The 15,595-nt window shown below is 38.0% G+C and overlaps 1 protein-coding gene across 7 annotated transcripts in view; it reads right to left on the reverse strand.

Moving 5' to 3' along the window:
• Nucleotides 1-1,159: 1,159 nt before the first annotated feature.
• TAB3 (TGF-beta activated kinase 1 (MAP3K7) binding protein 3) overlaps nucleotides 1,160-15,595 on the reverse strand; it is a 94,552-nt gene continuing 80,116 nt past the window's right edge. For 4 of the 7 annotated variants that reach the window (XM_055437852.2, XM_055437851.2, XM_088834091.1 and 1 more), the window contains 2 exons: nucleotides 12,530-12,631; nucleotides 1,160-4,773 (listed from right to left, as the gene is read on the reverse strand). In XM_055437852.2, the coding sequence (XP_055293827.1) occupies nucleotides 4,625-4,773; nucleotides 12,530-12,631 (251 nt within the window). In that variant the 3' untranslated portion in view covers nucleotides 1,160-4,624. Of the gene's footprint in view, nucleotides 4,774-12,519; nucleotides 12,632-15,595 lie in introns of all 7 variants that reach the window. The other 3 variants (XM_088834093.1, XM_055437854.2, XM_055437853.2) reach the window with 2 other exon arrangements.

Below are 15,595 nucleotides of genomic sequence, written 5' to 3' on the forward strand. Positions count from 1 at the left end.
CAGAGGATGAGATGGTGGGATGGCATCACCAACTCAATGGACATGAGTTAGAGTAAAACCCCAGGAGTTGGTGATGGACAGGGAAGCCTGGCATGCTGCAGTCCATTGGGTCGCAGAATCGGACAAGACTAAGCAACTGAACTGAACTTGTGTATGTATGTCTGCCACTTTTCATATATGTAAAAAATGTAGTGGAAGTGATTCTGACTGTAAATAAGCCTAATCATTGAAAAAGCTATCTTCAAAAATTCATCTGCAATATTCTCTGTGCACAAGTTGGGAAGGGTGACTAGAGATTAGGAGGGTGATTATTTCCCTTTGAAAAACTAACTACAAATGATATAAAGAAAAAGAACCAGTCATTCTTTTGTAAGTAACATGTATTAACGTGGAGTGAAAAATGTAAATTCTTAACATATGCCACCTTTTATATAAAATTTGCTTATTTATACTTTTAACCAATTTCTAAGTTACAGAAATGTACAAATACTTAATACCCCAAATATAACATGACTACATTTTCTAACAGAACAGAGATGTGATGAAAGATGAGGTTTCTGAGACAGCATATTTCAGTCCAGAAATATAAATGTAGGAACTAGACTGGTTTGATGTTATAAATCTTTTCTAGCTACACAGAAAGGATACAGAATGTAGTGTTTGCTTTTACTTTATTAATTTATTTCGCAGGAATCTTTGACTTTCCGAATATGTACTGTTTGGAAGTTTGATGCATGCATAGCCTTTTAAAATGCCTTTGTCTTAATACAGTTTCACCTCAAAATAATTTGATTCACAGCATACACAGAAATCTAAAAGAGACACGGTATTTACAAGATTTAATAAGTTCTTGCTGTTGTAGGCAAGAAATTGATCAGTTCTTTTACAGTAGGGAAAGATGGACATTGGGTCTCATTATAAATAAGAATTCAGAATTGTTCAGTCTCAAAGCAACATTCCATGGCTTTAGAAATTAAAACTGAGTCGTCATCTGTTAATCTCTGAATGCTCAAGCCGTGCAAAACCTACTTGTATTAAATATTTGGGGAAGCAAATAATACAGGAAAAAAAAATACATGTCTGGTGAATGTGAAATCATCAGAATTACCTTTTACAATAAGAAAATACTGTTAATTCTTTCAAAAAGATACAGTAGTGGTGCAACAGACAGTGCCAAATTTATTCTGATTTTAAAGTTACATTTCAATTGTCATTTTTCTCTACAGATATACAGATACACACTGTAATGACTCATTCAAAGTCTGAAGAATGATTACAATATTCAAATAAATCAATTTAAACTATAAGGGGACATCTTCACATTCCAGGGTACATCATTGATATTTTCGAAGGACAATTTTTCTAGGCCTTATATTCTTGCTTTTTGTTTATACTGTCAAAAACATTACAGATACCTTTTAAAATACTATATAAAGTTCAGTTGCCACAGAAAGTTGGAATATGAACCTTAGATAACCGGGACATAGCAATGTCAAAATTTAAGGAAACATTAATTTCTTATAATAATTATAAGTACTGAAGTTGAGACCAGCTCCTTAAAAATTATTATGCTCATCACTCTCCCATTTTTTCAGGGAAATAAACAAATTAGCAACACTTTCCCCACCATCATTAATCTGCTCTAAAACTACCTTTATTACAATGCATTTCTTTTGTTTAAAACACCACGCCTCTAACTCTCTCAAACAAGGTCATTATTTGAAACATTTTACAAGGCTTAGAAAGCTTCTGGCTCCTCTTTTAAAACTTTAAACTTTTAAGACCTACCTCAAAATATAAGGGGCAATGTACTTGGACAAAATGACAAATGTGCTTTCAAAAAACTTAGTTTACAAAACAGTGAAATAATGTAAAATGTATAGTCAGGTCTATGTTACCAGATACATCAAACTGGTTGTAATTTAAAAAAACACCTTTTTACTAGAACAAGAAGTGCACCAACTGATCCAAAAAGCATAGGCACCTCAGCAGCCAGATCCTTCTGAAAAGGCATCTTGAAAGGTGACAGAATTCTTGTTCAAACTGGTCACAAGCCAGAAGTAGTCTATATATGGGACATAGTTAAACATATCAAATGTATCGGTGTCAAGTAATTTTGCTAACTTTAAAAACTGACTACAGCCTATGTTGGTGTAGGAAACGTGTGCAGAACCAGAAATGAACGTATACAAAGCTCCCTTAAACATCAATCTCTGATGTCTGAAACCCCACCCTCTACACCTATCAAATAAGACTGGTATCTCATTTTTCCTGGCAGATGAAAACAATGATTTACTAGATAGGTCACCAAAGGACTGGAACCATGCATCTACTGTGTGATAACAGTTCAATAACCTGGATGTATGTTCATGCAATAGTTTTAAGGTCATCTACATGGTTTTAATAAAGCATCAAACTGTTTTCATACATGCTACCTTCACCCTCAAATGACAACTGCCAAGTTAACTGCTGCCACTTCAGCATATCACTAAGAATACTGGGTAAACCTTTAGCTAGAACATCAAGCAATATATGTATTTTTACCCTATATTGTTACTTAATACCAAGTGGGGTTTACCATCTCTAAAGAGATATGAAACCATACAAAGGCAAAGGCATTAGCATTATTACAGAACAGTAGGATTGATAGACTTACTGGAGATTGACAGACACCAGTGCTACAAAAGCTTTTAGAGAATGAGTGTTATTTTCAGGTTAATGCTTTTAAGCCCATCTGCTTTCTCACCTTTATTTTCACAGTTTTGCCACAGTTGTTATATGAGAGATGTTTTATCAGTGTAATTACATAGCCACGCTGACTCTGTGAGACAAGTACATACTTTCAGGACATTTTCCATGTATGAAAAAAAATGTTTTCAGAGCTGCAGGTACAGTGTGAAATTGTGATTTTGATGGAAAGCTATGATAAGTTATTATGGCTTTGGTTTCATTATGCTATTAAGTGCAGCTTCTTTTTCCAGATCTGCCACAGATTACTGCTAAATAGCATATAATGACAGCTTGAAGCGAGCGTGCGTGCCTGTGTGTGAGTGAGAGAAGGGAGACAGCTGGTATGGGAGAGCAGATACTCCTCAGGTGATAACCTGAGGTAAAATCCTTTAGGATTAGGAAACTTACCAATTTTATTGCTGTTTACATGTACCCAAATAAGGGGAGATTCCAAAATCCAATTTTGAGCTTGGAAGAAACGTCAACCGCCCTAATTCAGTGTCCTATTAATAATTTCCTGGTGGTGCACTTTAGTGAATCAAATGACTTTATATGTCTTCAGTTATTTATACCCTAAGTTTCTAATTTCATAAACAAGGAGTGCTTTAGTATCATCTGAACTATCTGAATAAACTTAGTATCATCTCTGAATACAGTATGGTAAAAATTAAGTTCTTAATTTCAAAGTCCTTTGTATTCACCTTTCTCTTATTTCTTGACTAACCTTTTCTTCCTCCCCAAATAGCGCAGGGTGCAACTTTATGATATTGGCTAACTATAATTTTCCTCACACTGATTTGTTAACATATGTGCAAATATATCTTTATTGAATGAGTAATAGTAATTTTTTTTCAGCTGGATTAGGATTATGGCACAAGTGTTCTCTGTGCTGTAAACATCATGAACTCATCACAAAAGTGGAAGGCGGGGTGGGGTGGGGAGGCTCTACAGACTGCAAACGTTTCTTATAGAACCACAGCTGAGCTCAAGATTCCAAGTGGATTTTGGAATGGATTTACATTTGGCATACATTCACTATGCTATTGGCAAAGCGCAGTTTTACGAGACGGTCATTCATAAAATCAGAATTTATAAGGACTTGGTTATTTTAAAAACCAGTGGCCTAATAAAAGCATGCAGTAACTTAAAAAAATCTACCTATTCTGCGGCATAATTAGGTCTTAGTTACCAGTGTTGATATAGCTTGATGAATCATTGTACAAGCAAAAGGAATCTTATCACCTCTGATTGTACTTTCGAACAAAGGGCACGATATGCCGAATTCCTGACTGCTACAAGTCACATTTTAAAACATCTTGTTTCTGTGTTTGAAATTACCCCTGAAAAAAGCAGCAATTACAAATACCCTTATTGTTTTGCCCCCCACCAAAAACATCCTCTGAGTGCTTCTCCTGTCCTTTTCCTCAGTAGGAAGCAACAGGAAGAAGCCTGGGGAGCCTGGGTTTTCCAGAGATCTGTGACCAGGTAAGTCTGCTCTGGCAATTCACAGTTTGTCTGCATAAACTGTAACATGTTACACCATGAGTCAAAGTTCTAGTTTATAAAATAAGGGTCACTCAGCAGTAACTTGAATGATTGGGGTTTCACAGAAGAGCTCTTCAGTTCTCTGTGTACATTCTTTCAGGAGTGAATCCTTTCCCCATTTCAAGTATCCCTTTCTATCTCTAACTGCACTGAGTTAAGACAGTGGGGGGAAAACCCTCCCCATTTTTTCTTTACTGAGCACAAGTGGCTAAAGTGTCCTTCTCCCCACCCCCCACCCCATGTCATCTGAAATGAAAAGGCTGGGTAGATGAACAAGTTCCCCAGGTTTCCTTTTCTTCTAACGGGTGCTCAAAGTTACACTCTCAACCTAGTGCAGACTCTTGGGAATTCAAGTGTACCGTGGCATCTCACACTGCTCACAGCGATTTAGCGCGGGGTGGTTCAGAAAGGTGCAGCTATCACAATTCCACGGAGCCCCTTCATAGTCTTCATCTCGGGGTTGTGTCCGAGGACTCTGTTTGGAGCCACCTGGGTGCTCTAAGAGAAGTTAGGAATGAAAGAAAGAGAACAGACAATAGACTGAATATTTTTTCGAAGTATAATCCAAATGGAAATTGAAAAGTACACCCCACCAAAAGCAAGGGAAAAGGTTTTGTGAAACGAGAAAGCCAAGTTGTATGCACAGCTGCTAGAAATGCAGAACAGTAAGTTTAGGATACACAATCTAATTTGTTCTCAACAATTTATTTTATTCCTCTTAAGTAGCTAGAAGTCCAGCACAGACTACCTTCCAAGTTTATTGTCTCTAGATAGTGGACAGTTATGCTCTATTCCAGTCAAATGGGAAAAAAAAATTGTTATACAGCATGTTAAATTCTACCTTCTAAGTTCTCCCTCACCACCTCAGCCTGCCAGTGACTCCCACCACCCACAGTACTAGCCAAACTATATCAAACATCTCATAAAACATGTGCCTTCTTCCTTGAGACTTTCAGCTCCAAAATATTCATGTTTTTAACAATAATGGTTTGTCAATGGTGTGACAGTTCATAAAAGTTCCTCCCAGAAAGGTTAAAACAGAAAGATAAAATACTATGGTTTTTCATGAAGCTAAATTCATTCAATATGACTTTTATCCTCAATTCTTCCCTGCCTTTTGCCAATAAATTTAAAGATCTTTCAGATGTGAGTTATTAAACATGTCTATACCTGGCAATATAAAATGCTGGTAGCCTTATGGTGGTCCTCAGGATTTAAAAAAAAAACTTAAAATTTATATTCCTCCTAGGTCCTCATTCTCTCCGGCCTTGTACTCAAAAAGGTTCTTTGCTTTTAGAGTTGCCTTCCATGAACAGTACCTACTGAAAGTGGGGTTAGGGACTAGCAGGCTCCCCAGTTCCAGCTGGAAAACCATCCTGGAATCTGAACAAGGTCAGCAGGCTGGGGAAATCTATCCATACACCTAGAAATCCTCACTAAAAACTGCAAATGGAATTAAGATCTAAGGTAAGCAGCCTTCCTAAGCAGGTTGACAAAAGAAACTCAGATCTGGGGAAGGTTTAAACAGTTACCATCTGGGGTTAAGCACACTGTCCACTGGAAATGCGCTTTATCAGTTGGTGTTTAATGACCAATTGCTGTGTGACTATTCCCCAAGAGGTAACGAGAACTGAGTTTTAGACCCTGAACCTTTTTGCAAGTACAGTAAGGCTCAGGCTCAATCAGGAAGGTGTTCTCAACCTTCCAGTAAAACAGAAAAACACTGGCTTTTCCAGCCTATTTGTGACTATTAAAAGGAGATGGGTTTGTTGACTCTGGCTTCAGCTATTGCTCTTAACTGCCCATTAGTATCCGCCTTGTATCTTTTGGCTAGATGAAGTAATAGTTATATTTTATGGCATGCCCAGAAGAATTTAAACAGAAAATTATTTTCTGCCTGTTTGGGCTTCCTCCTTCCACTTTAGCGTGTACTCTGCATCTGTATCAACCCAACCTCCTTAGGAGATACCATTCCTTCTTAATCTTGTAAAGGGTCAGGATGACCCACTCCTCACTTTGTACATGCAGTTCTGGATTGTATACACTGTTGACACATCATCTGAAGTATAATCCTTTGTAAAACAACTTGCAGAACTGTGCTTGGACTTCTAACAGTCCTCACAGCTTTCTGTCTCCCAGGTTATAATCTTTAGGTCGGTTCAAATAAAATTTTCCATTTCTTTCTCAGATCAACTACTGATTTTTTCATTGATATATGCATAGTGAAGCTGGCAGGATATCAGAGATACCCACGAGGACAGCTGGCATCTACCCTGAATCAGCACTCAACACCAGCATGGGCCCATTAAGCCCCACCAGCTTCTTGGTACTTCTTAGGTATTCCAATGAGTTCTGATATCTGGATCTCATTGCCTTGATAATCCTAAACATTTTATTTGAGCTGTTTTTATTTAAGACTTGGACTCTTAAGAGTCCCACATGCATTTCCTACACAAGGATGGAGGGAATCTTGGGCAGGAGACACAGGGAAACACAGGTGGTTGAGGTTTTGGTAAACTGGCCTAAATAAAGGAAAAAAGTTGCTATATGGCTGGAAAAAAACTTCTGGTAGTAAAACGGGAGACTGCATTATTTAGCTCCTAAGAACACAGGACATTTGCTCCTTTCAGCCATGTGGTGTTCTTGGGTGACTGACAACCTAGCGTTAGTGTCTGAAGGTCAATCCTTGTGACTGGCAGTGGTGGTCCAGCAGGGGAACTCCACTACAACCGTAAATTAAATACTGCTCTTCTAAGGATGCACATGGTAAAGATAAATCATCCAGTGTTCTGATGACCCACAGGCATAGTAGACTGTCAGAGGGAGAAACGGAGCCAAGGGCAACTCTTTGGGGAACTAGAGACAGAAGCAGCATCTATCTGATCCACCACAATGTCCTCAGAAAGTTCAGATCATATGCATATTGAAATTTGACCACTAAATCAATACTGGGAAACTGTGCCTCAGGCCCAACAGCTTCCAGGTGGACAGCAACCTATTGGGATACCAGCTGGGTTTCTGTATGCTCACAAGTACTTACATAATTAGGAATTAAAGGAAATCCCTCCCTGGAATGGCCAAGATGGGATTCTTGGGCACTCCAAAACTGCACTGAGAGAAAGCCTAGCAGAATAGGCTTGTCATGTCACTCTCTCCTGGATCCCTCTACTGGAAATAAAAGTGATGAGTCGTTTTCTTTTCCAAACTGAGGTTGCTGCTGCTGCTGCTAAGTTGCTTCAGTTGTGTCCGACTCTGTGAGACCCCATAGATGGCAGCCCACCAGGCTCCCCAGTCCCTGGGATTCTCCAAGCAAAAATACCGGAGTGGGTTGCCATTTCCCTCTCCAATGCATGGAAGAGAAAAGTGAAAGTGAAGTCGCTCAGTCATGTCCGACTCTTCGTGACCCCATGGACTGCAGCCCACCAGGCTCCTCCGTCCATGGGATTTTTCAGGCAAGAGTACTGGAGTGGGGTGCCATCGCCGCCTCTGAAACTGAGGTTAGCAGGAGAAAATATAGGGCTAGCTCCTTGGATCCTTTAAATTGGTAAGTCTTCTAAATTGTTAACATTTTAGAGAGCTCTCATCCTGAAATACTGTATTAATAGCTATTTTTAATTGGTATGCAGAAGCCCCCAACGGCTTCAAAACTCCCAAAATAACCTCAATGAAAGATTTATTGTTGAAGGCTAAAGATTAATGATATAAAGGTACCTAAACAAAAACTTTATAAGCTGACATAATTATGCTCTCCTGTTCTTTGAGTCCTTGTATTCTAGTAATTCTCTGAGTTACCCTTCCACTCTAAAGAGAGTATTAAATGGTTATTAGAAATGAGACCACCTAAGACTGTATGCAAGCGTCTTCAGATCAAAGGCTGAACTGAGTGCTCTAGGTAAAGAATTTCTTAAACCCAGGGTGGACCCTCAAAAGTTTCTGTAAACAGATAATCAAGATGGGAGGCCACTTCTGACTAAACTGACATGTATCTGATATTCAGAGCCTGATTGGATTTTTTGCCTTCTTCCCAAAGTAAATGGGGCTTTCTCAGGTGGCTGAGTAGCAAAGAATCTGTCTGCCAATACAGGAGACACAAGAGACACAGGTTTGATCCCTTGGTCGGGAAGATCTCCTGGAGAAGGAAATGGCAACCAACTCCAGTATTCTTGTCTGGGAAATCCCATGGACAGAAGAGCTGGGTGGGCTACAGTCCATGGAGTTGCAAAGAGACAGACATGATTGAATGAATGGGCATGCGCGCACACACTAAGTTAAATGAGGAAATGAGAAACATTCTACCAAAGGTGGATGGGCATATCAGTTATTTGATGTCATTAAGGTGGTCATGCACTTCTTTGAGAAATTAAAAAGAGCTGTGCTTGTTTTACAAAACGAGTTTTTACAGAACCAGAGGTGTGGCTCCAGGAACAGTCCAAAGCCCACAATCCTTTAACATGCCCCTAATCCCTTCTCTTTATGTTAAGAGGCTTGTGTTAATAAAAAAAAGAAAGAAACTGGGTTATCGTATATGTCCAGTTTGTCATGCCAGCATTTCCTGATTGGCAAACAGTTCATAATTACTTGTTTCTTAAGTTTTTGCTAGAAACTAAGGTTTCTAATAAGGAAAACATCTTTGTATGCAAGGAAGAAAAAGGTATAAGAAATGAAAATGTGTTCTGTTAATGGAATGGGAAGTAATTTTGTCATAAAGCTGGTTATTTCTAAATGGAAAAGAAAATAAGGAACAAATTAATATGAATATAGAAAGTTGAAAGTTTATGAGAAAAGAATCTTCTATGGGTGGTCAGGACTAAGTAAATTTGAGCATATGAATTTTAATATTAAAGGGAAAAATGGTACAAAACCTGAATTTGGTTTTCAAAATTTTCTTCTAATATTAATCTGCTTCTGATAACATATTGTAAAGTTCCTTCACATTTTAAGCAATCTGTTATACCTTTCTTTATTTGGTTTTGAAGTCTTTGTCATTTTGACTAAGGGAAAATAAGTATTGCTTCACACTAATTGTGAAGCATGATCACGAAGTACTCGTGATCCTGTTTGTGACTAAGTGCTTTGAAACCTTAATATTTTTGACAAAATTCCTTAAGATCACATTCTAAGTGAAATTCTTTTGATTTCTTAGATAACTCTGAGGTTTTTTCCAAAGGGCTCCTGGAACACCTCAAGAGAAATGTGTTTTCTCTACTTATCAAAGAAAAGATAATTAATTAGGCTTATCTGGTATGGGCTTCCCTGGTGGCTCAGAGGTTAAAGCGTCTGCCTCCAATGTGGGAGACCCGGGTTCGATCCCTGGGTCGGGAAGATCCCCTGGAGAAGGAAATGGCAACCCACTCCAGTATTCTTGCCTGGAGAATCCCATGGACAGAGAAGCCTGGTAGGCTACAGTCCACAGGATCGCAAAGAGTCAGACATGACTGAGCGACTGAACGGAACGGAACGGTATGTTAAATTACATGGGAAGCATGGTCAAATGGTGACAAATCTTCTATTATATGGGTTCAGTTTAGTTCAGTTCAGTCGCTCAGTCGTGTCCGACTCTCCGCGACCCCATGAATCACAGCACGCCAGATACTCTAGAAATTATACTGAGCTCCTAAAAACCTGGTACATGGTACACACTAGCAAAATGTTATCAGTCATAATTCTAGTTATTATCATAAATTGTGGTATGCCACAGAAATAGGAAAATTTTTGTTCATTTGCATTGTAGTCAGATCTTTTAAAGATGACTTTTTAAGTCCTGTAGAGATCTTTACTGTTTTATTCTGATGCATTCTGCAAAAAAACAAAAAATGCTTGTTTCTAATAACTTTCAGATCATACCACTGAACTGGGTAAGAAATTATAAGAATGACAAGCCTGATGGCTTCTTAAATCTGATTAACAGAATAACAAGATCAAAGATTAGTCACATAGGAATCACTGAATTGATTAAGTATTTTTCCCTCTGAAATATTTTGGGTTTTAACTTATATTTTCCATATATAAGGCAACCATTCCCTTCAAGCTAATTATAACTTACAGCAACTTTCAAGCACAGTCAACTTAAGAGAGTCTGTATGATAAATTATACTTATGTAAATAATCAGGCCAAGTTTACTGAAGCCAGACTTATTTTGCAAATCTTAATTTGGCAATATTCTATAAAAATGAGGGTAATTTTAGAGGGAAAAATTCTACTAAGGACATTATGTTCTCATGTTGTCTTTAAGGTTTTTGTATTTACTGCCCAAGACTAATTACTGTAAAGGTTGTTTCAGTAATCTATCTTTGGATGAAGATCAAATGCATCATGACCTGCGAGGAGAGTATGCATACTGGAAAATACATTAAATAAAGGATTCTTTACAGCCACACTGGAAGGGGCTGTATCAGGCTCTGCAACTCCTACTTCTGACATCAAAACTGATGAAGACCAGTGGTACCATATCACCAGGATGAGAAGACATGCAGGAAGTAGACAGCTGATCCAAGATTCTGGGCCAGGCCAGTATGCCAATTAATTTAATAATTGTTCACATGTTTGCTTATGAACCCAATGGTGTTCTTATAACTGTGCTTTGACTTCAAATGGATGGAACAGTCCTCAGTACTTTCTGAAAGACTCTCCCACATTATAATTCTCAGGCTGGCTCAAATAAAATTTTTCATTTCTTCTGCAGATCAACTAATTTTTTTTTTTTTGCATCGACAGGCTCACGACTCCTAAAGATGTAAGTGTAATAGTTGTCTCTTTTGTCTTATATGGAGCAATAAAAGACACTTCTGTTGAAGCTTCTATTTGAGGAAAAATGTGCTGTATGCCATTTCCATAAAAGGTCCTCTCTCTATGCTTTTCTAGGGCAGGCAACTTGTTATTTTGTGAAGAATCATAGTCAGAAAAGTTCAGATGTTAAACCCATAAACTGTTATATTCCATCTTTCTGTGCTAACTGCAAACACAGCTTTCAGTTTTAGATTGTGGCAATGCAAATGTTTTTTGATCTCCTTTGTTCTAACCTACAGAAATAACTGGGAAATCTTTTAAACTAATCTAGGATACCTGGGGCTCTCTTCACTGTTTTGACTGTAGGGGAGAAAAATTCTTTTTCCTATACCTTTCTGAGTTCTTGGCTGAGACACCCCTGCAATAAAACACAGATTAAAGTTTATTAACATGTATACTCCTGTATACATGAGTGATACCCAGGAAAACTGAGTAACTTGCTGGGATGGCTGAAATCTTAGCATCTTCAGCTAAGACAAAAGAAGTTGGAGTGTATATGGGAGTTTACCAGCGAAAAACAGCGCCGGCTATAGCTACTGAACCCTATGGGAAATAAGGAATCTGAGAGAGAATATATTAAATATGTTATCAGTATATAAAGTTCTTATTGAGCATATTCTCTGTGTTTGATTCTACCAGATGGAGACAACGATTCAAAAATTTCAAGTTTGGGACCTGCCAGGCTTCTCCGTCTATGGAGTTTTTCAGGCCAGAATACTGGAGTGGATTGCCATTTCCTTCTCCAGGGGATCCTGCTGACCCAGGGATCAAACCTGGGTCTCCCACATTGCAGGCAGACTCTTTATTGTCTGAGCCACCTGGGAAGACTGCTACTGCTGCTAAGTCACTTCAGTCGTGTCCAACTCTGTGTGACCCCATAGACGGAAGCCCACCAGGGTCCCCCGTCTCTGGGATTCTCCAGGCAAGAACACTGGAGTGGGCTGCCATTTCCTTCTCCAATGCATGAAAGTGAAAAGTAAAAGTGAAGTCGCTCAGTCGTGTCCGACTCTTCGCGACCCCATGGACTACAGCCTACCAGGCTCCTCCACCCATGGGATTTTCCAGGCAAGAGTACTGGAGTGGGTTGCCATTGACTTCTCCCCCTGGGAAGACTAGACACTATTATAAGAATCTGTCCAATATGGTGGGCCACTAGCCACTTGATATGCAGTCACTCTGAATTGAGATGTGCTATAAATAGAAAATATATACCAAATTTTGAAAAGTTAGTATGAAATAAAGAAGGTAGAAAAAAAACACTTCACTCTTATAAAACTTTGGCTAACAGAAAATTTTAAATCATGTATGTGGCTCTAATTGTGTTGCTATTGGACTGCACAGCCTTAGAAACTCAGTAAAGAGTAATGTCTTAAAGGAAAAAAAGACTGACCTTTACTTATGATAACTCTATATGGGTTAACACATGTGTTTGGACGCTGCACAAAGTCTAGACATACAAGTACAAACCATCTGTAGCTGCTGCCTGGGTGTCATGGACGTCCTCCTGTACTCTGGAGGTCACGCTAATTCTTCGGGCTTTCCTCTCAATTGTGCAGGGGTCTGATGAGTCTGCATGAGAAGAAGCAAAGCCAGGAAGAAGGGATCAAGCCGTTCATTAGAAGAGAGTGGACAGGCTCTCAAGAATCTTTCACAGGACACATGCAGTATTTCTTCTTTGTGTTACTTGATGCTACCATTAGTTCTCCCAGGAAGGCAAGGGCCATATTTAATACTGCTTTTACAACCTATCCAGAATGGCTCTTAGAAGTTCTTCCATTACTTTGGAATGCATGCCTGATTTCACCAATTTAACAGGTTCGAGTGAGTTAGGGTGCAAACTTAGTGCTAATAATTAAACGTCAGTATGAACACAAAATTTGGGACATTATACTTTAGCAATTCCCTGATTAACCAATAGTTACTAGAAAATTATGGGTTTAAAGTCCACTATCCACATTAAAGGTAACAGTAGACTACAGCATTTTATAAATAAAGAACCAAAATAGTACTTGAAAAATAACCAACTGAAAGTAATATTATGTACTGGTAACACATACTCCCCAGTTTTTCATAAATTCCAGTTACCTATGTGTGCAAAAGTCCAGCAGCCCTCACAACATGGACTACAGGCATACCCATTTCTGGCTAGAATACTATTAATTTTTAGGTAATCAGTAAGCAGTGTTTTGTATTAAGTAAAAACAGTAGAGTCTGGCTGCAATGTGGGAGACCCAGATTTGATTCCTGGGTTGGAAAGATCCCCTGCAGAAGGAAATGGCAACCCACTCCAGTATTCTTGCCTGGAAAATCCTGTGGTCAGAGGAGCCTGGTGGGCTACAGTCCATGGGATCACAAAATGTTGGACACGACTGAGCGACTAACATATACACAAAAGTCAAAAAAGGCAGACTTCATATTATTTAACCTTAAGAAACAAAAATTTAAAATTCTGTAATCTGCTCTGAGCCTATAAGCAGTCCTCTAGTTCAACCAACCTTTGGAGATCAGTGTTTCACAATGTAAGTGTTGTGAAGCAGAGTAAACATCTCCTTTAGGCTCCAAAGAATAAGTTCTATTTCTTAGATTTGTAACCCCTTTTATAGCATCACATACCTCCTTCTCACTGACTCTTATAACAACCCCGTACAGAAGCTAAATATTTGGACTGATCACCTCTATTGGTGTACAAACTGGATATAAACAAGGTCAGGTGGCCAAGACAATCAGAACCAGTGCTAAAGTTGTATGACAGCAAGGTTAGTGCCCTCTCCAGTATAAGTCAAGGTGGGGGGATACTTTCTGAATCAGCTGAAAAGCTTACACACACACATACGTTGCTTAACTGCAAAGTCTAGTCCAAAAAGGTTTCTCTGGTTTTCCTTCTTTCTCTTAAATTATCACACTTATTATTCAGATAAACATCTATATTCCACTTGGATATTCTAAGTCTTGTGCATTTCCATATGAATTTCAGAATCATATTAATGCATACCAAAAAAAGAAAAGTTACAGTTAAAAATGGTATTTCATCAATATGAAAAGAATAGGTATCTTAACAATATTGATTAAAAAAATTCATGGTTTATGACTATTTAGGTATTGTTTGATTTCTTTTGGTAGTGTTTTATCATATTCAATGTACATATCTCTGGTTAAATTTATTAATAAGTGTGTCACTTATTCTAATTGTCATTTCTGGGTATCTCTAGATTTTCTTCATAAATCATCATCATCATCTGGAATGGCTGCTGAATTCTATCAGATGTTTTTTCCTGTATAATGAAATGATTGTATGCTCCTTTACTTTCTGAACATTGCATTCTTGAGCTAAACCCAAGTTGGTCATGATGTAGTATCTATTTTTATATTGTGAATATTTTATTCTTGTTTTTTTTTGGCTTTTATGTTCATGAGGATTTGATCTGTAAGTTTGTTTTGTTTTGGGGAGGTAGGTAATGTGCATCAGGTTTTGGAATCAGAGTCCTACTGGCTTCATAAGAAAATTAGATGCTTTCCTTCCGTCTCTGTTTCCTCAGAGTTTGTATGATTGGTATTCTCTCTTCATTAAATACTTGATTTCTATGGGGATCATTAGTGTAACCATCCAGTTCTTAAGTATTCATTGTGGGGAATCTTTTGATAATGGATTCAATTTCTTTAATTACATACACAACTATTAACAGTTATTTCATCCTATCTTTTCATTTCTGATTTTGGTAATCTGGTTTTTTTCCTGTTTTTTACCCTTCAAAGAGCAAATGTTTGGTTTTGATAACTTTCTCTGTTGTTTTTGTGTCATCAATGGTTCTTGTATTTTCCTTCTTCCACTTAGTTTGGGTCTCTTCTCGATTCTTAGGAAGAACTGTTTGTCACTGATATTAGATCTCCTTATCTTACATGGGCATTTAAAGCTATAACTTTCCTTCTATGCACTACTGTAAAGAATCTGGCCTTGCTCAAAGAGAGATCTAGCTTTGTCCCTAGCTCCTGGAAGATTACCTCTAAAATCTTGAAATTTCCCAAGAGATAGAAGTATTTTTATTAAATATGGTGGGCCCTTCAAACCATAGAATTTATGCTAATGAGGTGGTTCACACTGGATATATCCCTTAAATAGGGTGATTTTTCCATGACAGCCCTTGAATCAATTCACTGGATTACCACTAGGTAATCCAGTAGACACAAATCTGGTATTTGGTAGTCATCCATTAAGATTCTTTTTCACACTGTTTTTAGACAGCAGGCGGCTATTTTAAATTCAGGTCAGTTGAAATATCCATAGTACTATTACACAATGGAAAGAACATGTACTCCATTGCAACCTATAAATGAAATACTTGAAATACTTTGTACTGAGTGTTGCACACAAAGCTGTTCAACCAAAATTTAAGTACTGGAGTGCAGGTAACATTACTTGTGTAGAATTTTCAATTCTGCTTTAAGTTTTGAGATTATAAAATGTTACATCCTTAGGTAATGCATTTTCCAATATCATGTCTTTATGATCAGTCTATCTTGAGTTGCTTAAAGCAA

The sequence above is a fragment of the Moschus berezovskii genome, chromosome X (genome assembly GCF_049115385.1).
Source record: "Moschus berezovskii isolate FMDL1 chromosome X, NW_MosBer_1.0, whole genome shotgun sequence".
Taxonomy (NCBI): Eukaryota; Metazoa; Chordata; class Mammalia; order Artiodactyla; family Moschidae; genus Moschus; species Moschus berezovskii.